This window comes from Gouania willdenowi, chromosome 17, assembly GCF_900634775.1.
Source record: "Gouania willdenowi chromosome 17, fGouWil2.1, whole genome shotgun sequence".
Classification (NCBI taxonomy): domain Eukaryota; kingdom Metazoa; phylum Chordata; class Actinopteri; order Blenniiformes; family Gobiesocidae; genus Gouania; species Gouania willdenowi.
The window spans coordinates 10,635,675-10,663,374 of NC_041060.1; the positions used below are offsets into that span (position 1 = coordinate 10,635,675).

The window sequence follows — 27,700 nt, forward strand, 5'->3', positions numbered from 1 at the left end:
CCAGATTACACAAATTAGCTTTCCGCACAGTGGGATTAAAAATGTTAGAGCCATTGTTTTCCTTTAACAAGTCTTATGATAGGACAAAGGAGAGGTCTTCATTGTGGCCATCCGACTACAATGTCCCGCTGTGAACTCCTGTCAGTGTCAGTGTCCACCAACATCACATCATGTTTGTCTTTGATGAATGTTTTCAAAGACAAAGAAATAAGCCAGAGGATGAACAACACAGGGTTTGTTCTAAAGCAGCGGTGCTGACGGAATGTCCTGAGCTCAGAAAGAGAATCTGCAAAGGCACAGCTGCACAACAAGTGGGAATAATAAACACATCTGGAGTGTCACAGCAGTCAATTTAAGGTTAAATAAGGCAATTAACTCATTCAGTGCCAGCCATTTTTAAAATTTCTACCAGCCGTTTTAGAGCATTTTGACAAATTTTTAAAGACGCACAGAATATTATGTACTATGACAATCATAAAATGCTGATTCTGAAAGAATAGTCTCTACTTTAATCAGAAAAAAGAATTTTGTTTCTAGCTTGTTTCGTTCTCCCGTATTAAGCAGTTGAATAGAGGCAAGTTTCACACAAATCGCCAGTTTGTGACAAAAAGCTGAGAAAATGGCTTTTTCTGAAAAAACCTATTAGTGACTTTGAAGCAATTTTTTTTTTTGCTTTAGTGACACCTCAACATTGGTTTCCTTCTATAAAACTACATAACACTGAGACCAGGCTTTTGATGGCAACAGTATTATTATTATTTTGCTATCTATGTCAGAGTTGAATGGATTTCTTATTGTATTTTTGGCTGTCCTCCAAGTCTCTCCCCCGTCATTCTCCCCACACGCAACTTCCTCCTCCTCCCAGACATGCTGAGTGTCTGCGCTTGCCCCATTTTTTGATTGTTTTCTCTCATCATCGTGACACACTCAATAGTCCACTTAGTTCCACGCATGATCTGGTCGAGTGTGAGCTGCTGGGAACTTCAACATCAACTCTTGTAGCGCCATTTTGTGTCTTGTAGACTCCTTTCCTCTCCCTCTGAGCTCTGCCCAACATGGGTGATCGCTCATCCAAAGGTGTGCTGCTGCCACCTACATGTCACCAGTTGGTCACTACATCATGGTACAAGTTAGATATTCACCGGAGAGCTTTGTCACACTGTCTCCTAGCAACCCCAGCCGAAAAACACAATTCACTTCTATAGACGTGAATGCACTCAATGAGTAAACATACAGCCTCTGGGATACTATACATTCTTCATATACTGCGTTGTTTATTTTGATGGAAATGTAATAATTGCATTAATTATAACATTTAGAGATATCCCGATACTACTTTTTCACTTTTAATACGATACCGATATTGCCTCTTTGAGTATTGACCGATACTGATCCGATACGATATCAGCACGAATCATACATAATTTTATTACTTATTTTGTAGTGGAGAATGTTAGAAAAGGCTTGATCAAGTGATATTACTCAAACAGAGAAGCAACAGTGGGTATGAGAAAAACTGACCCATTTATTATTAACCAATTGGTTACATACATTTTAACCTTCAACATAATATCTACAGTATTCTACAATGGAGTAAATATAATATATATATTGGAGATTTTAGATGCAGTCTGATAAAATCCGATATTTGTTTTTTTGGCTGATATTAGACCGATATCAATAATGGATCGGGACACCCCTAATAACATTAGAAGCTAGACTTTTAATGTTGAAGTAGCTGTTTTAAACTGTAAGAAAATACAACTTCATAGCAAAGCAAATGCAAACAATCTTTTTGTTTGAATTGAGATTTTTGGAAAAATCCCATTTGATTGGAACAATACTGTATTGGATGGCTTCAACTAATGGGAAATGTTACAATGGCTGTCTTTGTTATAAGTTCAACTCATGAATAAGGATGTCCTGCTAGGTTAGCAGTCACTATTTAAAAGGTTTATAAGGTTAGTAATTTATGGTAACACTTTACAATAAGGGTCCCTTAATTAATGTTAGTTAATGCATTACTAAGCCATAACAGTTTAATACCGTTATTAATCATTACAATTTATTACCTAACATTAGTTGCAGTTAATTGTCTAAAAGATGACGGGATAATCAAGCCGTCATTAAAGATTCCTCACTGTAGGAAATGAAATGCATCTTAAACAGTTGTAGAATATCAATAAGACCAATGAGAGCTCATCGCATCACTAAACTCTGACTTGTTTAGCAACGGATGTTATATTCTTTTTTTATCCTGAAAATTGATGTATGTTTGCGACTCCAGCTGGGTTTCCATTACAGATTTCCGCAAAATTAAGGGAAATTTATAAATTTTGACAAAGTATAATTGCGCTTTGAAATCTCATCCCGCGAGACTTCGCTCCAGAAAGACGGATGCTCAGAACCTCCTTATAACACTCTGTATTCCTTTGTTGTTTCACGTCTAATGTGGCAGTAATAAATTTCAAGTATAATGCTTAGAAATGTCTCGGTCTTCTCTTCTGTTTACACGTACCGCGTTTTCTCTGAGAGCAGTGGTCATGTGACCAGGTACCTCACGTCATGTGACTAGATACATCACATTCTGTGACGTGTATTTGCGGAAAAAGTGTTTCCTTGGCGCTTTTGCAACTCATTTCAATATCAAAACATCTGAAATACCTCTTCATGAAAGCATCAAAACCTTTCAGTGTTATTTGAGTGTTTTTTTTTTTTTTTTAATTCAGGTTTTTGCAGTTTTCCAGTTTTTATTGTGTTATTTAGATTTTACGCATTTCCATGAATATTGGAAACGCATCTTCTAAAGGAAAAGAAAGGGAGTCCTGCAGGAAACGTTTTTGCTTGAGTGAACAGTATTTGTTACAGACATGGCTGCAGCTGTCAGGTTTGTGCTGCAGCCTGTCAAAGTAGCCCCAAAGTGTATGGAAATACTCAATCCCTCTCTAAAGTTTAGATGCACTCTTTGCTTTTAAAAAAAGCATTAAAAGCAGCGACTTTAATCCCACTCCCCTAAACAATATCTAAGGTCAAACCAATGAGGTACATTGTAGAGAAGAGAAGTCCTATAAGCACCATAAACTTTTTTTTGGCCACAACAATTGCTGCTGACAAACAGGAAGGCATACAGTATATATTTACCTCGACTTACATTTGCCCTTTTATAGAGCAACTCACCTTAAATCACCCCCAGTTTGAACCTGAGCCTGTATAACATACTGTAGATCAGCAGTTCTCTTTGCATTCAGCACTGAGCTGGCAGTCTTTCTACTGTCAGCCTGACAGAACACAGTTACAGACTCAGATTGTTGTCAACAACTGGCTGACAGACTGTTAGAGTGTGTTGGAGTTTAACAGTCTGTCTAATCAGTTGACTTTAAGATTATAAATGCAGGGGAATTCATTACTGGCCTGGTGTGCATTTCCTAGCACAGAGGTACTGGAAATGAGGAATATTTTGATTAAAACAAGAAGAAAAAAACATGCATGAAACATGCAGAATTTTATTTGTACTTTGATATCTGATCGTGCAAACAAGAAACGTGAAATGTTTGATTTGGTTTGGTTCGTTTAATAAAGTCATTGTCCTTTTTATGCATGTTTTAATGTATCCAAACATACATAGTTTATAAGCAAGAGAATACAGGGGATGCAAAGCTTGCTCCGTCCACACTGTGATCTGTGCTACACCAAGCAGCTCTAATCTCAATATTTGATGTTGCCTTTCTCAGTCAATCATAAGATCCGATCAGCAAAAGTTTGAAGATTAAGATGAATTAAGAGGATTACACAAGTCAGTCAACTTCATATTTGAGATATGAGATGAAATAGGTGAAAATTAGCACACCATACATCTGTAAGTGAGAAGGTTACCTATTAGGGTTGTAACGATAAATCGACCAAGATCGATATATACATCAATTGGTTAAGCAATCATCCAATCAAATCGATGAAAAGGAATAAGAGGTTAGTACAGTGCCCGTCGGAAGTATGTATTCATATAGTGGGAGCTTAAGTAGAGTTGTCAATTATGGCCAAATGAGTATGTGTTTTAAGGTTGGAGGTACAAAGAGGTGTGCATACTCTGTAGTGTTATAAAGGGGTTTATTTGTGGGTGCAAAGTAAAATAGTGTGTGAGATTTCCCTGGTTTAATTCTGTGAGACATGCACATGATAAATTTGTTTTTTTTTTTGTAGTTTTGTGCATTTCTGTTGTCATTTTGTGTATTTTTTGTATAAAAAAAAATTTCTGTATTTTGATTCATTTTCATATTTTTTTTTCATTTGGTGTATTTTACCCATTTAGTATATTTTATTATAAATACCGTATGTGTGGTGAGATCGTGTTTTGAGGTGTGTGTGTGTGTGTGCGTGTGTGTGTGCGTGCATGCATCCTCCATCACAGGTTGTTGAAATGTGTGTCTCACACCCAATGCGTGAGACTTGAGAAGAAGAAAAAAAAAAAACAGACCGACCTTATTTTGTGGACTGGAGGAGGGTCATCTTCTACCGATTATTAGAGGTTGTAAATGAACAGATCGGTGCGCTTGCGCCCCCTCACACCGAGGTCAAAAGCTGAATAGGTTTCACTTCTGGGTAAACATGAATGTACCATCTGGGCTAAATAAAATTAAAAGTCCAAAATAATGCATGCACACACTCAACCTATGTGGAAGCAGTCAAAAACGTTTCAGATCGAACAGACACGGCATTGGAGAGATATTTGCTCCACAAACACACAGATGCGCACACACGTGCACGCAAAACGTCCTTGATTTATTAGAGAGATGACTGGACGCATTTTAGTCTCATTTTAGTTCTGTAGCTGTGATAGAAGTCAGAAAGCTAGTAAAGTCAATGCAGTCACCGGAAAGAGAGACAGAAAAAAAAAGAAGCAAAAGTTGTAGGAGAGCGAGGGGTGGGGGAGGCATGTGTGTGTGGTCTTATATAAAGCCCAGATGGTCCCAGTGAAGCACGTGATGAAAAAGTAAAAGGATGAAGGGATACAGAGAGAGACGAGTGGGGTCTGTCTGACTGACTGACCAGGGGGTACTGGGAGCCAACACCACAGGCTACAACACCTGGACAGAGAGAGCAGACACAAGCAGAGAAGCAATCAGAAATACACATACGATATATATACACCGATTGATTGATTTTATGAGGCAAGCATTTCACTGGTTTATGGGTCACACTTTGCATTGAGTTCAACTTCGATTGATTCACGATTGGTCCCAAAAAAAAAATTCTTGCTCATAACAATAATAATCAATGACTCTGACTTGGTTTAGGCTTAAAGTGCCTGAAAAGATGTTTTAGCAAATGTACAATTACATTGAAACTCATTGTTTGTTAGGGGTCTAAGTCTGTGTTCGAAATTATATACTAACGTACTACTCATACTAAGTCTGACTTCTAAATGAGTATGTAGTGCATTCACATTAGATAGTATGAAAAGATTGAGTATGTGAGAAATACCCCGATGTATACTATATCGGGACAGTGGGCACACTAGTAAACTCAACTGCCCCATGATGCATTGCGAGCAGAATGTAAAATTGTCCTGGGACCGGCTTCAAGCTAAAAGTCAAACATTCCCTTTTCAAAACAAAAGCATCTCTTCTTGTATTCCTTTAGTTTATAACGTTTTTGTAACTAGGGCTCTTGTTTTAAATTTAACCGGAAGTTTTGTCAGTATCACAATCTCCAAAAATCTCAGAAATGTCGCCATGAAATGTGTTTCCATAAGTTTCATGGATCAAATGACTAGATGTTGATATTCTACTTGGTCACTTTCTCACTTAAAATGCTTTCAGAACTTTTAAAGGTGATGAATCAATAGAGATATTTAGCCTCAGTGTGCTTCAGGTTTTTGTCTTTGTAGGTTCGAAATGCATCTTGGGAAACTTGGACGTATACTTCAGTGGGAACGGTCATCATCCTCATCTTCTTTGACAATATATATTCATTGAGTTTGTAGTCCATAGTACAGAGTATGCCATTTTTAACATTGTCTTGGTAAAGGTTATTTCTAAGGTTTGTTTGCTGTGGTTCATTTCTTGTATGCAAATAGTGTCAAAGAAGTCTTACAAGTGCTCTTCGCCGCATGTTATGAGATACACGTTTAACAGCATGTTTGGGTTAGTACAGTCTTAATGTGAGGCAACACAAACATGGCCTCAGGTTAAAATAAAATATAAGTTGAGGAGTGTTTTGAAACATCAAGCATGTTTGTGCCAATTCATTTTTATTTTTTTTTGATTTTGTGACAAATGTGCATTTGGGATGAATCTGACAATAGAACTCCAAAATCCATCTTGGACTAAATAGTAATAACTATGAATTGAATGCAGACATAACACTTTGCAAGGATCAAAGACATACAGTTACAGTTACATGCATGTTCGTTCACTCAGAAAAGTAATTCATTGTTATGATAATCGAATTTACATGATTTTGACGAGATAAGTGCAGGCTTGCACTCAGGTTCAGGGAGATACAGAAGCAGATTAGGGCCAATCAAGAATAAAGTTGATATGTTGAGATTAAAGTTGAAAAGACGGGATTAAAGTTGAAATTTTGAAAATGAACTCAAAATACAATATTGTGATAAAAGTCCAACATTTGCTGTTAAAGTCAAATCTACGGAAGCCGACTAGGACCAATTCACCATATACGACAACAGTCTATCAAAACTGTCTCTAATCTGTGTCTGTAGCTCCTCAATAGCCACAGACGGACTGAATACTCCACCTCTTCCTAACTTGACTGGTTTCAAAGTGCTTAAAGAGATTACATTGCCATGTTTGTGAGCTAAAAAAAAAAGAATCAGCTGTAAAAAAACCCAATTTTGTTAGTTTAACGCATACATTGGTACACTGCATTCTGTGTACGGCCACGATCTGCTGTTTGTTGTCATCAGTGTTTGGAATAACGGCGTTAGGTAACTGTTTTTTTTTTTTTTTTAATCTAGCTAATTACTTTTTATGCCGTTACAACGCCGTTAACGTTACTAACGTTCAATGTGGTGTATTACATGCACTGATTGAGTAAACTGTTATCCGAAAGCACCCCTGGCTCTATACGCAGCTGTAGTGAGGAGGTGGGTTAAAAACAAGGCAAGCGATTATGATTGGCTAAGGCGGCGTCATGTTTCATGGTAGCCAATCAGAGCCAGTGTTTTTACACATGTGCCAGCACATGCACCACACACACAACCACTACAGATTTGATGAAGCAGCAGAGATGGCGAGCGTGGAGCAGTCTGATGAAAAGTTGTCATTTTTAAAGGTGATGAAACAAACACTTTAAATTAATTGTGGTCAAAGGCAAGAACATGCATGTGAAGTGTACATTATATCCAGGAGTGAAGACTTTGTCGACATCCGTTGTAAACAACTCGAATTTAATGAAGCACCTCACAACGACACACGCATCTAAAAAATCTGAATTCTTTGACATAAAGCAACTTTTTTTTGATAAAACAGTAACGCAAATAGTTACTTTCCTTGGTAATGAGTTACTTTTATTATAGAATAATTCAATTACTAACTCAGTTACTTTTTGGAACAAGTAGTGAATAACTAATTACTTTTTTAAAGTAAACGTTCCCAATGCTGGTTGTCATATGGTGAATTGGCCCTCGCCAGCTTCCGTAGATTTGACTTCATTAGCAGACCTTTGACAAATTTATCACGTAATTTCATTTTCGTAATTTCCACTTTAATCCCGACATTATATTTCAACTTTATTCTCGACATTTCGACTTAAATTTTTGATATGCTCAAAATTATTTTCTCCATCAAAATTGCATTTCCTGCAAAGAAACGCTCACATTCTTCTAGCTGTGAGGCAGCATTCGTGTGTGCGTATGTGTGTGTGCAAAAAGGATTGCTATTCCAAGAAATCAATCTTCTCCTTGACTGGTTGAGCACACTTTTGTGTTGATACACACATGCACATATACACGCACGCACGCACACACACACACACACACACAGCTGCATTCTGTCCCCATTGCGCCTTTTTCCTTCAAAAGACAGTTCCAGGCTAAGATGTCGTGACGTGTGACCCTGCAGCGATCCGGCCTCACTGTGGTGTGTGTGTGTGTGTGTGTGTGTGTGTCGGGGGGGGGGGGGGGTCGTCTCTTGCACAATCTATGTTGTGGTCAGTGTTTGTCTCAGTTCACCCTGAACATATTCCCTCTAACAAAGCTCGGCCCCACCTGCAGCTTCTAGCCCGACTCAGAGAAAGAGGATGACCGAGGAAATGCTCTTTGTTTTCTTTCACAGCCAGAGTCAAAGACAAACAGCACAACTTTAGCGCAAATTGGGCTGATGGTTGTTTTCTTGTCCAACAAGTGTCTTCTATCCTGTAGGCAGCATATTCATTGAGGAGGTCTGATATTTGTCACTATGGGGGCTCTTGTTTTACAAATTAAACTAGTGGTTATGTTGCACTTTAACAATATGTATTTTTGTTTTTTATTGAATTTATTAAAGTTATTACTCAGGGTCTTATTTTTTTCTGTAAATAGGTCAGTTTCTCCTCATACCTACTGTTGCTGACTATTGTTATCTGAGTAATATCACTCGATTAAGCTTTTTATAACATTCCACACTAGAAAATAAGTAATAAGTATTAAAGGTATACGCTGTCGTATATACATACAAGGGCGTATTAGACCCACATTAAAGTTAAAATAAATCTGAGCACTATGAGATTAAAGTCATAATATTTCGAGAATAAATTAATAATTTTTTGAGAATAAAGTCAAAATTTTTATTGGTTAAAGTCGTAATATTTCAAGATTAAAGTCATAATGTTTTAAGATTAAAGAATAGATTAGAGAATAGAGTCATAATTTAAACTCATAATGGTATAGCACTCAGGATTTCCTGTTGAAGTGAACGCAACTAATACCGATAGCCCTGAAGTCGACCTCTCCAATATAATCTCACTAAATATATTCCATATTCTCCGTAACGCACGAGTGACCGGCGACGCAACACAGATGTATTTTGATTTTAATGTCATAATTTTTTTTTTTCTTGAAATATTATTACTTTAATCTCATAAAATTAAGATTTTATTAAGATACGACATTATAATAATTTATCATCATAATAATGCATCAGATTTTATATAGCGCTTTATCATAGACACTCAAAGCCCTTTACATTGATGTGCATTATTTTTTCACTCCACACACGGTGGTGGTAAGCTACTATTGTAGCCACAGCTGCCTTATGGCAGACTGACAGAGGCAAGGCTGCCTATTTATGTCCATTTGGGCATAAAGAAAAAAAAAAAAGAAAAAAAACAATGATGTGATTTTGCTCTGAATGTCAAATGAATTTCTGTGAATGCAACCATGTCGGAAATGAACTGAATAAATAAAAAAATAATAAATAAATAAAATGGTCATCATAGGATAAAGTTAATATTAATTTGTAAAAAAAAAAATCATCTTAATACAGATTTACAATTATATCTTGAATATACTGGCCTAATAAAGGCTACTAAGGTATTTAGAAACAAACTTTATTCACACACACAGTTTCTTGGAAATTAATCAGCAAGTAACAGAGTGTTCTATAGTCCATCTTTGATTTTTCTAATATTTCACTGCTAAACTGGAGCCTTTCTAAGACTCGCATTCCCCATTTTTTCCTGTCGGATTTGAAGCATCTTAAAAATACAGGACTGTTCAATCAGTGAGAAAGCAGCCTCTGCCACACACAGATAACACAGCGTGGATGGATGAATGAAGGTAACACGTAAATGCATGACACTGTGCACAGTCTGCACATGCTTGAAACAGCATATTCATGTTAATCTCAACCAAAGTGCTGCACATTCACTTTACGAGCTTCATTAAGTAGGCACCAAGTCCCCAAAATAAAAAATGGTGTTTTTACAGTTTGCACATTTATATATAACAATGTCATATAGCAGGGATGGGCAACTGTATCACAGCAGGGGCCACAAGAATGTGATTGAATCGAATCCGAGGGCCACATTATCAATATTTATGTCAACATTTAGAAGAATGACCAATCTGAGCATTAATACAAGGGGGGAAAAGGGTTTTGTCTTTTTTTTGGTCTGTTTTGTTGTTGTTTTGTCAGTTTTTATTCATGTAATTTTTTTGTTCCTGTAATTTTGTGGATTTTCCTGTCATTTACTGCTTTTTTGTTGTCGATTTGTGCATTTTTAGGCTCACTTTTTGTATTTTTTGTTGTTGTTTTCTGTATTTTTCTGTCATTTTTTTGCATATTTGTTGACAGTTTGTGTGTCTTTGGAGCTATTCTGTAATGCGTTGTTGTTTTTTGTGTTTTTGTAGTCATTTCGAGTATTTTTGGACATTTTTTTGTGCACTTTGTGCATTTCGCTGTCGATTTCTGTCTTTTGGAAGTCATTTTGTGTATTATGTCGGGCTTTATATTCCTTCCAACTTCTTGAAATACAATTTTTGGGCATTTTTTTGGGGGTCGCACAAAATTAGACTGAGGGCCACATGTGGCCCGTGGGCCGCTAGTTGCCCTTGTCTGTCATATAGTGTTCACATAGCGTTCTGACTGAATAACATTGAATTATTTAACCTCAGTGGTTACATGAGGAATATAGGATTTAATAGGATTTAATCACTATAAACAAGGTCAGTCATTCCTACAGATAAACTTTAGCATCATTGCTTCCTTTGCTGTGTACGCTACATTAAATGAGATTATCATTGAATTAATGTACATGTTCAAGTTCCCAGATCTTTGCTTATATTTGACTTACTAATGAGCAGCTGATCATGTGTCTCTCCTCTCGTTCATGCTTTACTTAAATAGGGTTTTTCTGCGATGGCCCAAGTGCATTCATGTGTGCCCACAAACACACACACAGACAGACACAGCTCAGGTTAGAGAGGAGGTCAGGAGAGAGGAACCATCTGATGCCAGCAGATGGAGGGAGGGAGTGATGAAGGGAGGGAGGGAGGGAGGGAGGGTAAGAAGAGAAGGAGAAGCTGGAAATCAGAACGACACGACCAAATGCTTATGGGCTGTTCTTAAGGCGCTGATTTCACTTTACATCCAGTCTGCTCCAGCAAGCCCACCTTATGCTGAAGTTTGATCTGGAGGAGAAAAAACATTAAAAAATGTTTATCAGCTTAAATCAATTCCTGCATTTTATGATGGTGTTTCCTACTACATGAAAGTAATAGTTTAATAAATAACTTCAGGAAGGTCATTCGGAGTGTAAATTCTCTTCTCAGTCATAATGGTTTTCTTGTTTCACACCTTTTGCTGTTTAAGTCGCCTTAAAGCAGTCGTTCCCAACCTTTTTTCTTGTCGGGACCCCATTTTTATAATCCAAATTTCTGCTACAATGTTTGTTATACTGGGTTACAAATACAGTGTAGCCACTATTAGTGCAAAAAGTGATAAGGTTTGCCAGCTCAGTTATTATTTATCCAGCATTTTATTTGAACGAGATTTATATTAAGTTTAGAATACAGTTGTTTGAGATTGTGTGTGGTGTTTTTATTTGAAAAGGAATATTAGTTATTTTAGCGTACTGCCTCTTCCTGCGCTTTGTATCTATTTCTGTTCGACTTTGTATTGTTTTTCAATTGTGCAAAATAGACAAATAAATACATTTTGAAATATAATTCTAATCAGTATTTTATTTTATCGCGTTATTACTAGAATTTTCAGGTGGCCCCATTTTATTGCCAGGTGACCCCAATGACCCCTAGGTTAAAAAAAAAAACTATCTTAATAGTTTGTCTGATTGTTGTTGCAGAACGGAGCAGTTCCAGGAGAGTCGGTGAAGAAGGATGAAAACTCCCGAAGAGGAAACTGGGGCAACCAGATTGAGTTTGTCCTCACCAGTGTGGGCTACGCTGTGGGCCTGGGTAACGTCTGGAGGTTTCCTTACCTCTGCTACAGAAATGGAGGAGGTACGTTGCACAAAGAGTCATCAATTCATCGTGATTTTCACTATTATTGTAGTTTTTTTCCCCTCAAAAACACAACTTAATTATTATATATAATTCCAGCAACTTAATTTTGTCTTCTTTTTGAATAGTATGTTAGAGTTTAATTTATTTGATACTAATTACCTTGCCTGAAAGCTTTGTCTGAACAAATTAAACCCTAGCATATTAATTCCTCTATGCTTTTTAAAGATACTCTTTCACATGTATTTTTTCTATTATTATTTTGCAACAATACAGAGCAGTTTAATTTCTAGTTCGGGTTAAAAAACAAGATCAAGTTCAACGTGATTGTTCCCGAGTTTTCACTTCCACGTATGACTGTGGGATCTCAACTAAAAAAAAAAATCTCCATTTTGTCACAAATGGTTTTTTTTTTGGAATTTTGTTGGATTGTTTGTGAGAAATTGCAGGATTTTAGAAAATTTGAGTGTTCAAAAAAATAGCAGCCACTGCAAATATTCTGGAGTTTCAATGAATTTATGACTTTAGCATGACCGAGATTAGGGCTGGGCAATATATCGAGATTCAAGATATATTGAGATTTCTATTTTGGCGATATAGAAATTTACAATATCGTCTAGAACAATATATGTTTATTTTATAGCTTGTTTGGTATTAAAATACTCATTTTAGGAGTTGCGATTTTCATGGATCACTGAGTTTGTCCTAACCCATTCCTACACTACAGAACTCACTCACATGTGCTGTCCCTTAGAGGAGAAAAAGCCGAAAAGTGGCTTATATTGTGCAGCTGTAATAAATATGTCTGTTTGGCATTTTGCATCGGCAAAATTAACCCAGAATTTTCTTCCTGGTAAGACTTCATAGATTTAAAAATAACAATATTTATATCGTATATCATCATTTTGAGAAAAATATCGAGATATGAATTTTTGGTCCATTTTGCACAGCCCTACCGAGATATCTACAAGTGAATTATTTGGCAATTTAAACAGTTATTAAGGCAAAAGGCCGGGTTTTGAGCTTGATACGTGCACTAAAAATGACTGGTCTAAACATGCTTTTCTTAATCAAGTCACCACTACATTACTGGGCAAACATACAGGCAGTAACCGAACTACTGGAATTCATTCCAACAATCAATTTAAATACTGAACCTGAAAAAAAGTTTTATTTCCATTTCTCATCGTGAAAAACTAAAAATTTTTTCTATATTTGGGGCTTAGCTTGACAAACTTCCACAATTAGAAGTTGCACCATTTCACACTCTTTGTACATGTGTCTACGTTCTCAGAACAACCATTGAAAGCATCCAGTTCTGCTTCATTGTTTATTGGGCTGTGAACGCTGTCAAAATATGCCGGAGCACGAAGAATGGACCCAGGTGCTGCTGATGTGCAGCAAACAGTCATGGCACTTATTCCTTTAGATGTCGCCAAATGTGCTCTAAATTCATACAGTTGTATGTGTTCCCTTTACTATGCAGTTTAAAAAAAAACTTCCTTGGAACAAGTTCCAGATGTTTACAGTGCAAATATTTGGATTCCCATACAGAGACTGGGTGTCCAGTATGTCGCCCATACATGAGCTCCAGAGCAGCTGCAGATAGCACAGCACCGAGCTTTAGAAGCAATGATAAGATTCTAGTATTGTAGCGTATCAGCTGGTTGTGCCGGCCGAGTTCACAAACGGACAGATAGTGAAAACACACACACACGCACACACACACACACATTTGTATATTCCCTGTAGATGAGTATCTGTTTTCTTGTCCAGTTTGACCCACCAGAGACTGAACAGCCTCAGGTGGCCATTCACTGACCTCTGTGCTAACTCACAGAAGCTCATAACCACAGATGATCTTCAATATTTGTCTGCTTATTATATTACAGTTCATGCATTTCAGGAAAAAAAATGTATTTGTATTGTTCATTGAGTTTATTTTATTAGATTTTGCATTTGTTAATGGGGTAGGACTTGACGAGCCTTGGCTTCTTCCTATCCCTTGACGTTTTAAAATGTTATAGAGATTTCTGTTGAGTTTTGTTAATTAATTTTCATCTATTTTTTTATTTGTTCATTTGTAATAAATGTGAAAAAAAAATATATATATATATATTTTAAGGTCTATTCTCCCATGCGTGAAAGTCTGAAAAGCTGTGCATCGGCGCTGTTTTGGGCTGCGCACTATTCTCCCCCTGTACTTAAGTCAGTCACTACACGCCTCCATCCCAGTTAAGCACTGTGGGTGGAGTGGCCCTGAAATGTGGGCGTTCCCATTCACATCTGTCCTTACACTTATTCTCATTTCTGTCCACGTTGGTCACAGTGATGTCCAACTATTTTCATACTATGTCCAACGTAAAGCCACAGTTTGATCCACTACTGAGTAAATAATAAGTGAAACACATATTTAAATGAGGCTCGGACTCGCTCACATCAGCTTGTTAAAACTGATATCCAGTGTTTCTGAGAAATCTATGTTTATGTATGATTCTTTTAAAATACGAAAAAATACCGAACTAGTTTTTTTACTATGGTCTACGGCCTGTGGTCATTCTTATACATTAATGTATATAAGTCCCTCTTGCGTCCTATAGACCCTTATACAAATGGAAACAATCGCCGAACCAATCAGCTTCGACTTTTTTTTAATTTTTTTTGTTATGGCAATACTTATGGAGTATTTTATTTTACTTTATTTATTTATTTATTTTTATTTGGAGGCTTTATTTTCTCAAGTCTTATTTAAACATCCCACCTGATGTTGTTTGCAACAATGTAGTACAAATGGATTATGTTTTAAGTGCTTTCATAAACTGATGACATGAAATCGGTACAGTACTGTGGTTTAAGGTATCAGTTTTCTTAATAATTTACTCAGTATGGTTGGATATAGAAATGTAACAAATTACTTCTTTTAAAACAAACTTAAGTACAAATAAAATTACTGATTTAGAAATATACTTAAGAAGTACAAGTATCCAATTACAGTAACGTGAGTACTTGTAATCAGTTACTTTCACCTTTGCCTACTGATGACGTTTATCGTTGCTTTCCCTCCTCCAGGTGCTTTCATGCTACCCTACTTCATCATGCTGGTGTTCTGCGGCATTCCTCTCTTCTTTCTTGAGCTTTCCTTTGGTCAGTTTGCCAGTCTGGGATGTTTGGGTGTGTGGAAGATCAGCCCTATGTTCAAAGGTCAGTGTTTGTCTGTATTAAAGGCCATGTGTAAGGCAAACTGTTTAACCGTATCATTGTTTTTACCCCAGGTGTGGGCTATGGCATGATGGTGGTGTCCACATACATCGGGATCTACTACAACGTGGTCATCTGCATTGCCTTCTACTACTTTTTTATGTCTATGACGAGTTTGCTGCCGTGGACTTACTGCAACAACCCGTGGAACACACCAGACTGCAGCGGGGTTGTCGGCTCAGGGTCCCAGCTCAACGGCAGCTTGGCTAACGTTACCAGTAGCCTCGTGGCTGGAGTGTCCGAGGCGGTCAATCGCTCCAAGAGAACCAGCCCCAGTGAGGAGTACTGGAAGTAAGAAACACAACCATAACCCTTCTTAAGTTAACTTTGTTTTTCAAGTTGTGATATTAAGTCTTTGATTCTTCTCGAAAAAATTGTCTCACATTGGCCCTCATTTATCAACCATTCATACATTCAAAACTGAGTGTACAACGTGCGTTCGACCGAATTCACGCAAGCTTATCAAGCATATCATTTTTGACGTGAGTGTACGGTATGATCAGATCTTACGTCAGGTCTGACCTCGTATATGAATGTGTGGATTTGTGCTGCAGCACAGCAAAATCTGAGACTGAAAATATAGTATTAAACAAGTCTCAGCTGTCATTTAAGCATAAGCAGAGAAACATTCAGAACAGATCTAAATGGATTATTAAAAGAATATAAACAAAATAAAAGGAATTTTACGTTATTACTGGTACCACTTTTTTGATTTTCCTTTCAGGGAATATCATATAACCCAGGTTTAATTTTTTTTATTTATTTTTTTTTTTTATTTATTGGAGGATATGCCCCTTGAGATGGAACATCTCGTTTTCGAGGGGGTCCTCAACTTACATAAAATGACAGATACAGCAGAGCAGACAATACAAAAATTCAATATTTCAAACATAATAAATACAACAAAATATAAATAGACACACACACATACACACCTACACACACACAGTATACATTTAACAGTTGCTCAAAACAGTAAATATTTTATACAAAAATAAATAAGTAATAATAGTGAAATCATTAATCATTAATAGTAGCTATCTAATGATAGTAAAAACTTTCATTAGATTAAATGAATAAAAAAGGTTTCGGTTACATAGCCTATAATCAAAAACACTGACAGATATTCTGGAGATGGAGGATAAGAGCATTTTTAAACAGAGACACAGAGGTTAGAGAGCGGATCGATAATGGGAGAATGTTCCAGTCAAATGGAGCTTTATATTTGAATGAAAATTTACCGACTACTTTTTTGACTCTAGGGACTACAAGATATGGTTGATCAGCATGACGCAAACTGTATGACGATCTGAAAGGAATTATATATTGTTTTAAATAATCAGGAAAACTTAAATTAATACATTTAAATATAAATAATAGCCAGTGAAGCTGTCGTCTAGATGCCAGAGAGAGCCATGACAAGTGTTTATACATTTGGCAGTGGTGAGTTCTGAAGGGACAGCGGAGGATAAATCTACACAGACTATTGTAAGTGACATTAAGTGGTTGGAGAATCGTGGCAGTGGTGTTTTGATAAATAATATCACTGTAATCAATAATGGGAAGAATCAATTGTAAAATTATCCTTTTTCTAACTGAGTAACTAAAACAATTAACTGATTGATAAAGCAATTTTAAGCGATAAGAAATTTTGTTTGTAATAGTTTGTATATGAGTTTTAAATGACAGTGAGGAGTCTAGCCATAGACCAAGATATTTAAGCTGATCAACAACTGGGACTGGTGACAAATCAGAAAAAGTAAGTTTAATCTCATTGGCTGAGACTGGGCGGACCCGCTTCTGGAACAGCATAAAATTTGATTTGCTGGTAAACTCTGCTACCATAGTGCATAGGTTCACCCAGTACGCACACACACAGGGGACGCAGCGCTGCTCTCTTTGAGAATGAGGTCCTATCTTCTCCATACAGCGCATCCCTGGGGGTAAATGGTGATATTTTACTATAATGTTTATTGCCTCAAGAGGGCCTACACCTGAGGTTGATATAAACATAATATTTCTGTGCGTTTCTCCAGGATCTCTGCTTGGCGCACACAGGGGGGCAGACTTCACATGCTCGGTAGCTGATCCTCTTTCAACAGCGTTTAATTAGACTCCTTTAAGTCCAGTTTTCACACGTTCAAAAAGCTAATCTTTGTTTCGCTCCACCTCAGATGTAAAGATGCCTATTTTCATCTTGGAAAAGTTTATTTTCTTATTTGACCTCAGTGGGCGGGGCTTCAGAAACAGGAGTGTGTAACAAGTTAATGACGATTGAATTCAGCTGCCGGATTTATTTATTTAACACCCGATCATTTATACGCTGGGATTAGTCAAATACCATTCTTTCATAAATCACACATTGGTCCTGTCATACGACCAAATGTGCACTCAAATATGCACCCATTTTCACGCAAAGTTGATAAATGAAAGCCAATATGTTACTTTTCTTCACATACGTACAGCTGAACAATCCACCTGACAGATGGATCGAGTTTTGTCCTCTAGGTCAACCTTTAAAGTGACGAAAAATCTCAAATTGCCAAAATACATTGAAGATTTCATTGTGCTTAGTAATGGGGGGGAAAAGGCTGCTTGATATCCTTTTGTTTTGGCTCGAAGATCAGATAGAAAAATCATGTGACATCTCTAACTCAGAGGTGTGTGCCTTAGTGTGGTCATGCCAAGAATGATTTTGCAGCATGTTTTGTTTTGCCAAAGTTACACAAGTTAGCCTCTTTGGACTCCGTTTTAGTGCTTGACACCCAGGTCCAAATCGACATGCACCTGTGAGATAAGGTGGGCTCAAACATGCCCCTCGTGTTTGCAGGACTCAAATATTTATATTAGATGTGACGAGCAGCGCCGCAGCTTCGTGACGCCACCGTCACCACCAAAACCAACCATGATTTATTTTCACTCAGTATCATATATTTCCAAAATTTCACATCATCTGTAATCGCTAAGGGTCCTACTTCAATCTGAAAAAGAAATTAGCGATGTAGGTCATGTAGAAGCTTTGAAAAACTTTTGTTATGGGTATGTGATTTTTGGAGAAGGGGGTGGGGTTCGAAGGGGTTAAATACTACTCATTTTATAGTATGGGAAAGTTAGTGTTATGATGTCAAATGAAATGAGCCAATTAGAAGTAATATCTGTTCAAATCAGACTAGGAATATAAAATATAACTTGTGTGCGTGTGTGTGTGTGTGCGTGTGTGCGTGTGCGTGTGTGCGTGCGTGCATGCGTGTGTTTCTTACAGACACTATGTGTTGAACATTTCTGATGACATTGGAAATTTTGGAGAGGTCCGGCTTCCCATCCTGGGCTGCTTGGCTATATCCTGGGTTGTCGTCTTTCTCTGTCTCATCAGGGGCGTTAAATCCTCTGGAAAGGTCAGCTTTGTACACACACACATACACATAGTTGGACTACATAAACCCACTTTGCACGTGATGAATTTTAATTTGTGTCTGCAGGTGGTCTACTTCACAGCCACGTTCCCCTACGTTGTTCTTACCATCCTCTTCATCCGTGGCATCACTCTGGATGGAGCCATTAATGGCATTAAGTACTACCTGACTCCACAGTGGCAAAAGGTTCTCGATGCAAAGGTATGGATGATATATAGATGAGTGAATATAGAGGAAAGGGAAGGAAACAATGATGAGATCAGTGTTTTCCTTCCTTGCTCTGATTCTTTTTCCGATGGTGTTTGAAGGTTTGGGGAGACGCTGCCTCGCAGATCTTCTACTCCCTGGGTTGTGCCTGGGGTGGTCTCATAACCATGGCTTCATACAATAAGTTCCACAACAACTGTTTCAGGTAGGCTTTCCAGAAAGTGGATGAAGAAAAATGACTTTTTTACTTTTTTACTTCATTTTTCATTTGAGTTCACAAGCTTTATTTTATCATATCCAACTGAAATAATAACAGATTTAAAGTAGTGCTGGGCGATATGGACCAAAACTCATATTTCAATATTTTTTCTCAAAATGGCGATCTACAATATAAATCTGGATCATTTTAATTCAAATAAAGTGTTACTAGAAAGACAATTCAGGGTTAAATCTGTTAATGCAAAATGTGACACAGGCACTTATATTAACAAACAACGGCACAATATGTACCACTTTTGGCTTTTTCTCCTATAAGGGACAGCACGTGTGAGTGAGTTCTTTAGTGTGGCTTGTTTAGGGGACGGTCTGGGTTAGGACACACTCAGTGATCCATTTAACTGTGCTTTTCCTGCTGTTCTGAGAAGTACTGAAAATAGCGACTCCTAAAACAAGTATTTTAATATAAAATAAGATTAGATTAGATTATTTTTTATTTTATCCAACAGTGGGTAATTTACCATATTACAGTGGCCAAAGACACAAAGAGCAAGCAAGAAAACTAATTATAAATTAAAAAAAAGGAAAATTAAGGGGGGGAAATTCAATAAATAATAGATAATAAATAATGTGTTGTTTTACAATGAGTAATGGGTAATATTGCACTTAGTAAATATGTCGATTGTACATTTAAATATTGTAATTTTCTATATCGCCAAAATAGAAAACTTGACATGACTTGAATCTTGATATATCGCTCAGCTCTATTTTAAAGCCTAATTAGTTTCATTGATCAGTTACTATACTTCAAACCCAGTATGTACAGTGGATAAACCTGGTGGACCTTTATCTTTCAGTGCTGAGTTTGCATGTTCTCCTTGTGCTAGCGTGATTGTTCTCTCTGTACTTTGGCTCACATCATCCCAGGCCTTAAACATAAGCTAACAGATTATTAGCATGGCTTTGTTTTATTACCTCCAGTAATGAGTATAAGATGAGGTTAAATTATTGATAGTGTGGGAAATGTAAAAATATAATTAAAAGTATACAATGTATATGATATTATTTTTAAATATTATTATGTTTTACATTTACACCTTCTTTAAACCAAACATGCAAAACAAAGCGCATTCTGGGCCTTTTACGTTTGACATATATTTTCTTTTTTTGCTTCAAATAAGCATAAACCCACACCTGAGTAATATTAAGATTTGGTTTATACTTTTATCAACAGTAAAAGAAAGTTAAAGGACACATGGTATGTCATGGGGGGAAAAAAATACCATAAGTGATAAAGAATGCTTAGCACTTGGCCTCAAAAGAGAACATGGGGGGAAAGGTGTGACAGGAGGTTTACAGAGATAATGCATGTTTGGGATTTGTGTTAAGAGAGCGATTGCACTGTGTTTTACCACCGAGGGAGGAAACAAGACGCCCAGGAGAATGTAATTGATTAGGAAAAACCCTGTAGATGAGAATTAAAGAGAGGATAACGTCGCGTTTACACTTGTCCACATGCACTGATGGAGTGAAGGACAGTCAGAGGCTGAACATAGAATTTGTTCTCCTGCCAGCAGCTGGAGGTAGGGCTATCTGAGCACACAGCTGCACTGCAGCCTAATCAGCTTGTGTTCTGCAGTGCCTTCCCTGTGGAGATGTGAACTACTCTCCTTTAACGCCACCAACTGGTGAAAACATGGAACTGCAGCGTTAAGACTGTAGACCGCAATAAGCCAAGAAGGACATTCAGCTGCATGATTAAAACAAAGTGCACCAGTTCCCAGGTCAAAAATGTGGAAAATTAAGAAATACATCTCAGTTATCTGTAAGGATCGATTAAAAAAAAAAAGAAGATACATATATCAACATATAATCATCCTGTAAACAGGTAATTCAATCAACTTTATTCGAAGTGTCTATTCATACGGAAACATACGTATTCCGGATCTTTTACAAATAAGCGTAATGTGCCTGTGTTATCACCGTGCCAGGATGGCTGACTCCAGAATTCTTCCTTCCGCTGCCATGGGTTCGAATCCCGCTTTTGTCATATATATTTTTTCATTTTAACATATTTAACACTGCAAATTTCACCTTTAAAAAGACATATATGAAAAAAATGTACATTTTAGGGTATTTCTTGGGTTAATAAAATTGTTAGTGGGATGGCTAAAAATAAATATGAGCTAAAATAAAACTGACGGTACTTTAAGTCACGTGGTGCACCTATCACGTCACCTACACTAGCCAATGAGGGGTGTACCGTATGATAACCACTGAATAGGGGTGATTCAGAGTGCAAAGATATGGGGAGTCACAATAAAACATAGTACATAAAAACATATAACAACATAAAAACATGTCGCAGTGCAATTTGACCCAATGAAAGACATTCTACACATTTGTGATCATGAATAAGTCTGACTTTTCAATGATAGCACACTGTAAAGAGTTTTTCCTGGTATCCAAAAAGGCTGTTCATTACTAAGCATCTTGATACTAAAATCAACAAATGGCAGTTACCCTGTTTGATAACACACTGCTAGTTTTCTATAACTTGCAGTAATTGTTACTCGTCGTTATGTTATTTTTAATTTTTATTGTTTTGTGTGTTTATTTTGAATGAAAATCACAATTATCAAAAAAAAAAAATCTTTAAAGCACAGCAGAATATTAAATACATTTTTGAATTTGGACAGAATGAAATGTTCTTTCACTGTAATGATCCTTTACCTTGATTTTAAAATTAACATCCCAGCATTTGAATGTTTAATTTTAACAACAATTTTTGTTTAGAGGTTTTCTCTTTTGTGTTTTATTAATGAATTAATTCTGTTGCCCCCCGCGACCCTGTTAAATGGGAATAAGCGGGTATGAAGATGGATGGATGGATAATTCTGTTGCCTTCTAGAATGTACACAGTACATTTTATGTTGTCAGTAGTGAGATGCTAACTGACACCGTGGAAACATAAAAGCAGGACTACACAATAACTTGCAGCTGTAATCGATCATGGATGATCGCTGCTCAAATACAGAGCATTTATCATATAGACAGAAAATAGATATTTAATAGGAATCAGGAAGTAATTGTTTTTGTTAAAACAAAATATGAAAACCCATAAAGCTTTAACACTTCAACACCAGGCTACAGTCTTTGTTTGTCCTTCTTTCCACCAGTCATCGTTCTCATTCATAAATAAAACTATCAGTTTTTAAAAAGTATTTTAGGGCAGAAAGTGTAATAATGGCCTGTACAACTGACACTGTCCTTCTTATCTCCACAAACAGAGACAGCATCATCATCAGCATCACCAACTGTGCTACTAGCGTGTACGCCGGCTTTGTTATTTTCTCCATCCTGGGCTTCATGGCCCATCACCTGAATGTCCCCGTGTCAGAGGTTGCTGACCACGGCCCTGGGTTGGCGTTCGTGGCATACCCAGAAGCTCTGACTCTGCTGCCCATCTCTCCGCTGTGGTCACTGCTCTTCTTCTTTATGTTGATCCTTCTTGGACTGGGAACTCAGGTGAGAACGAACATCTGTGAGCTTAAAAAGTGCAGCTGTGATTGATTTATCCTTCATCTTTCTCCATCCTACTCTTGTAGTTCTGTCTGCTTGAGACTTTGGTAACGGCTGTCGTGGATGAGATCGGCACAGACTGGATAATCAGAAACAAAACGGTGGTCACACTGTCTGTGGCCATCGTTGGCTTTCTCCTGGGAGTTCCACTGACTACACGAGTAAGTCCCACACCAGCACAGATCATCCATCGGAGCTCATTCTGCTTTCTAACAATAACGCTCTGTGTTATATGGTGTACAGGCGGGCATCTATTGGCTGCTTCTAATGGACAACTACGCTGCTAGTTTCTCACTGGTTATCATCTCTTGTATCATGTGCATCTGCGTCATGTATGTCTATGGTAAGAAGATACAGACTCAACATGTCTCAGTTATTTATATTTATATTATAAGGGGTTTGGTGGCTTCAGTTAGTGTCAGTGAAGCAACATTAAAAAAGAAATTCAATATATGTGTAGAAGAAGGAACAACTTAATTTGTATTGGCAATCAGGGATGTCCTGATCTGATAGTGATAACATATCGGTCCGATATCAGCAAAAAAAAAAAGAATATATCGGCCTGCATCTAAAGTCTCCTATACCTCATTTATTTTAGGTCAGTGGTTCCTAAACTGGGGTACGTGTACCCCGAGGGGTACTTGAACACCTCTCACGAGGTACACATTTTTTTACATGCACACATACTTTTTTGTCATCCATCAATAAGATTTTATGGCACAACTTTTTTAATTACACCCAAAGGTAAAATTCGAATTCTAAAACGAGAAAAACATCAGAAATGATTAAATGAATAAAAAGGAAATTCAAGGTTAATGTTGGATGAGACACAGGATTGAGTTTAGACAAGCCTGCAGACACAATTGAATAACGTATAACATGAGCTAAGGGGTCCTTATGATAAGAAATAAAGGCTAAGGGGTACATGGGCTTATACATTTTGGGAAATACTGTTTTATGTGTTATTTATTAGGGTCTTCTATATTGTTTTTTTTAATTTTATTTAATTGTATGATATTGTTATGATTAAGGTTAACATTTATGTCAGTTTTTCTCATGCCTATATTTGCTGACTATATAAAGTATGTATGATTTGAATATCATTAGCTGCCTTTGGAAATGTGCAAAATCATTATCGCTCAATGAAAACTGGTAATGGAAACCCCTGAATTTCAAAAAAAAAACTTAAATATCGCTGAACAGTTTTTATGCTTTCATGGGCAGGTTTTTCAGAAGTTTTGATATTGAAATGTATTGCAAAAGCGCCATGGAAACACTTTTTCTGCAATTATTATTATTATTACTTTTATTTTGTGAAAATCTGTAATGGAAACACAGCTATTGTTAATTAAATTGTGATGATATCGTATCGGTTCAATATTGGTATCGGCCAATGCCCAAGGTTGCATTATCGGTATCAGATCAGACTGGAAAAATCTGTATTGGAACAACTCTTGTAATCATTGCTAAAACAGTTATTTTTCACCTCATGCAGGTCACACGAACTACTTCAAAGATGTTGAGATGATGCTTGGTTTCCCTCCTCCTCTTTTCTTCAAAGTCTGTTGGAGATTCATCTCCCCCCTCATCATCTCCGTAAGTTACCATCCGTCAGCTGAGTTATGCTGATTAAAGGGGTTTTTTACAATCTGCTGACTCATTGTAAGGGACCTGACCTACATTTTGGCTGCCATCAACGCTAATCCGTTTTGCCAGATTTGTTTTCAATATAAATCTTGAAAAGCTAATCTTTTCTTACTGGGAAACAGAAGTGCACAGCTGCTATCAATGGTATTTGCCGTGCTGTTGTGTTGGGCCACTAAGCTGCTGGGCCCGACCAAGAAATTCTTTGTTGTGGATTACTGGTCAGGTTTTAAGAGCTTTTGTTCTTTTCACTACTCATATGAATGATCAGTCCTTCGGGGCTCATACTGGAACCAGTACAGTGGTTTGGACTAAACTTTTAATTTAGATTATGTTGTGATAGTATCTGATTTTACCTGTTGAGGGCTATCCCTGCTCTGTGAAACCAATGGGGTGGATAATGTTTGAATAACCTTGAATTAAAAACATGTTTTAAATGTTTAATTGTCTCCCCACAGTTTATCCTGATCTTCACAGTGATCCAGTACAAGCCCATCACTTACAATGACTACGTGTACCCCGGATGGTCCTTGGGCATTGGCTTCTGCATGGCTCTGTCCTCTGTGATCTGCATACCCATTTACGCCATTTACAAGATCTCTCGGTCACCAGGAGCCACATTCAGAGAGGTACAATCTCCATAAAGTTAACAAGAGGACCACCAAACCACCAACTCTCTCAGAATTGGAGAGTTGGCCTGCGTGTTTCTCTTCCACTTTTTCCTCTTGCTCTCTGTTTCCCTGTCCCGTCCGCTGGGGGTGCTTGGGTTCGCCTGCTTATCGGTCTGTGACTGGCGGGTTGGCCGGTTGATGGCGTCCTCTCTCATCGAGGGGGCCGGGGCTGCCTACCTGTGGACGGTGTTGTATTGTGGGGCCGTGCGGGCCTGCGTTGGCCCTGGTGCGGGCTTCTCTGCTGCGTGGCTGGGGAGTGTGACTGGTGCCCCTCTATGCCTTGGGTGCCTTGCTCCGTGGGGCCTACATGGTTCGGGGGTTGCCACGGGGTGGGTTGTTGACTGTGCTGCTGTCCCTGGGGCCCATGGTGCCGCATGCTCGTGTGCGCCATCTACCCTCTCCGCTGGCCAGCTCTATGGATGGGCAGGTCTCAAATCAGACGGGCCTTCTACATGGACACTTCACTTCACTCCCAACTGGTCTGGCTCACTCACTTTGTGTACCACACCCCTATCAGGGCAGCAGTGAGAGTTGGGAGAGAGAAAAACACGGTGTCGGTGTGTTAAAAGTTAGTACTTGTCGATACCGATGCTCGCCGTTTAGTGTCGTATTGGGGCCTCTCCCGAAACTAGTATCAGTATCGGCACAACATTAGTTTATATCATACAGTTTTTTTAAAACAATAAATATTTTATAATAAGTATCAAAATTATAAAAAATGTATAAAATAAGATGAGGAATTTTCTCCTCTTATCGTTGCCTCTTTTTAATTCAGTTTACAAGGAACCTATCACACACTTTGAGCCCTCCCTAGATCCTTCATTAACATACTTTACCTAAAGATCCTCAAATGTATTTTCATATTTAAAGTGTTTAAGTCAGTTTGACCAGTGCAAAGGTATTTTATGGTGTGTGACTTAAGGTGCGTTCACACCGAATGCGACTTCAGCGACCCACGATGAGTCGCTTAGACATAGTCGCGCTTATTGGTCGCTTCATCGCTCCAGTAGCGTGACGACGGGTGAATAGTACGTGTCTGCAAAACGGGAGGCAGGACTGAGAGGGCTGCTGTACCAAGAGGCCATACGTTTACAGCACTTATCATAGACAGCGCCACTTGTACTTACGGTTTAAATGATCAACTTACAGTTACTAAGGGATGAGTTTAGTCAAAATATACTTAGAATTTAAAAGGCTTATTCAAGGAGTATGTCTCTTTCATTTTGGCCCCAGTAAGTTGAATAAATGTATAGCCGTCTCGCTGCAGCCTCTGGCTCTACAGACAATGACAACGGGGAGTGACGTAAGGTGAAACTCATTGCGACTGGATGTCGCGACACAGCATCACTTGAAGTCACTTGAAAACTTCCACATTTTCAACTTTGAGTGACTTCCAGCAACTCTTTTCAAGCGACTGAGTTGCTGGATTCACGCGAGTCGCTTTGCTTGAAGGGAAGTCACTTGATGTTGCGTCATTTACATTGATTTTGAATGTAAGCCATCCCTCCTTTGTCTTCGGGAGCCTTACTTTGAAATTCCAATGGTTTCATTTGTCTGCAAAGTGATTATTCTCCGAGCTCAGTCAGAGATTACAACAAAAGACATGAATCAATTATTATCCCTTAATTCTGTAAAGCGACTTTGAGTGTCCAAAAAAGCGCTATATAAAATGTATGTATTGTTATTATTATAAATGTTCTTGCCACCAAGAACAATAAGTAAAAGTGAGACGATATACTGTATCTTGTAAAACGACTTCACGAGATATATAGTCATTGATAACCGTATCGTTATCATGAGCCCAATATTGTTTATCGCATCAAATCATGAGCTCGTGCTTATACATTTTTGGAGTTCCTCCCCTCTGATTTCCTCTTTTTTCTGTCCATTTTTCTCTCAGCGTTTGAAGTACGCATGCCGAGCTCATCCAAAGTGGGGCCCCGCCCTGCAGGAGCACCGGATAGGCCGCTATGCACCCATGGCCTCCGACGACACCTTGGAAGCACGTCCGCTAAAGGAGAAAGAAGAGCTGAAAGAGGAGCAGAAAGAGAAGGAGGAAGAGAAAGATAAAGAAAAGGAGAAGGAAAAGGAAAAAGAGAAGGATGAGATCAGCGTCACCATCCAGGGGAGCAACGGTTCCACCAACACACACAACAGCCCCAACCCCAGCGCATAGACGGCACCACACACACACACACACACACACGTCAGCGCCACCGAGGTCCTGAACCCCAGTATCTCCTCCTCTTCCTCCATCCTCACCCTTTCTTTCCCACAGCCATCTGTGGGGGAGATCCCACTCGCTGGAGACCTTTACATATTGTAAGGGCTTATTATTATCTTTCCTAATCATCTCTTGTCTATCAGTGTGTTGTCTTTAGATAAACAAAGAAGAAAAAAAAAAGATTGAACGGATGAAGAAAGAAAAAAGAAATTGGTCAGTTCCAAAACAAAAAACAAACATTGTATGTATGTTGATACGTGTGTATGGGTGGGTTGTTAATTTCTTCTTCTACATAATTTAATAATGCCGTTTGCTTTTCCGTTCATTTTTTTCTTTTGTAAAACTTGTAAATGTCATCTTCATATGCAGTTCCATTGGATTGTGACGCTGCATGTGTTTGTTTTTGTGCATGCGTGCATCGACACACACTGTTCTCCCTTAATCCATCGACTGGTTCTGTTAGGGATGGGTGACTCTGTGGCAGCTTTGACAGCTGGAGACTCATTGTGGTGCTGGTGAGAGGAAACTGTAC

At 38.0% G+C, this 27,700-nt stretch overlaps 1 protein-coding gene across 3 annotated transcripts in view; it reads left to right on the forward strand.

Moving 5' to 3' along the window:
• The window catches only part of slc6a9 (solute carrier family 6 member 9), a 74,349-nt gene extending 46,986 nt beyond the window's left edge, over positions 1-27,363 (forward strand). For all 3 annotated transcript variants that reach the window (XM_028472197.1, XM_028472195.1, XM_028472194.1), the window contains 12 exons: positions 11,797-11,953; positions 15,023-15,154; positions 15,226-15,502; positions 18,474-18,606; positions 18,691-18,825; positions 18,933-19,036; positions 22,338-22,575; positions 22,656-22,790; positions 22,873-22,972; positions 24,125-24,225; positions 24,732-24,902; positions 26,845-27,363. In XM_028472197.1, coding sequence (XP_028327998.1) covers positions 11,797-11,953; positions 15,023-15,154; positions 15,226-15,502; positions 18,474-18,606; positions 18,691-18,825; positions 18,933-19,036; positions 22,338-22,575; positions 22,656-22,790; positions 22,873-22,972; positions 24,125-24,225; positions 24,732-24,902; positions 26,845-27,120 — 1,959 coding nt within the window. In that variant the 3' untranslated portion in view covers positions 27,121-27,363. The remainder of the gene's footprint in view (positions 1-11,796; positions 11,954-15,022; positions 15,155-15,225; positions 15,503-18,473; positions 18,607-18,690; positions 18,826-18,932; positions 19,037-22,337; positions 22,576-22,655; positions 22,791-22,872; positions 22,973-24,124; positions 24,226-24,731; positions 24,903-26,844) is intronic.
• Positions 27,364-27,700: the final 337 nt, after the last annotated feature.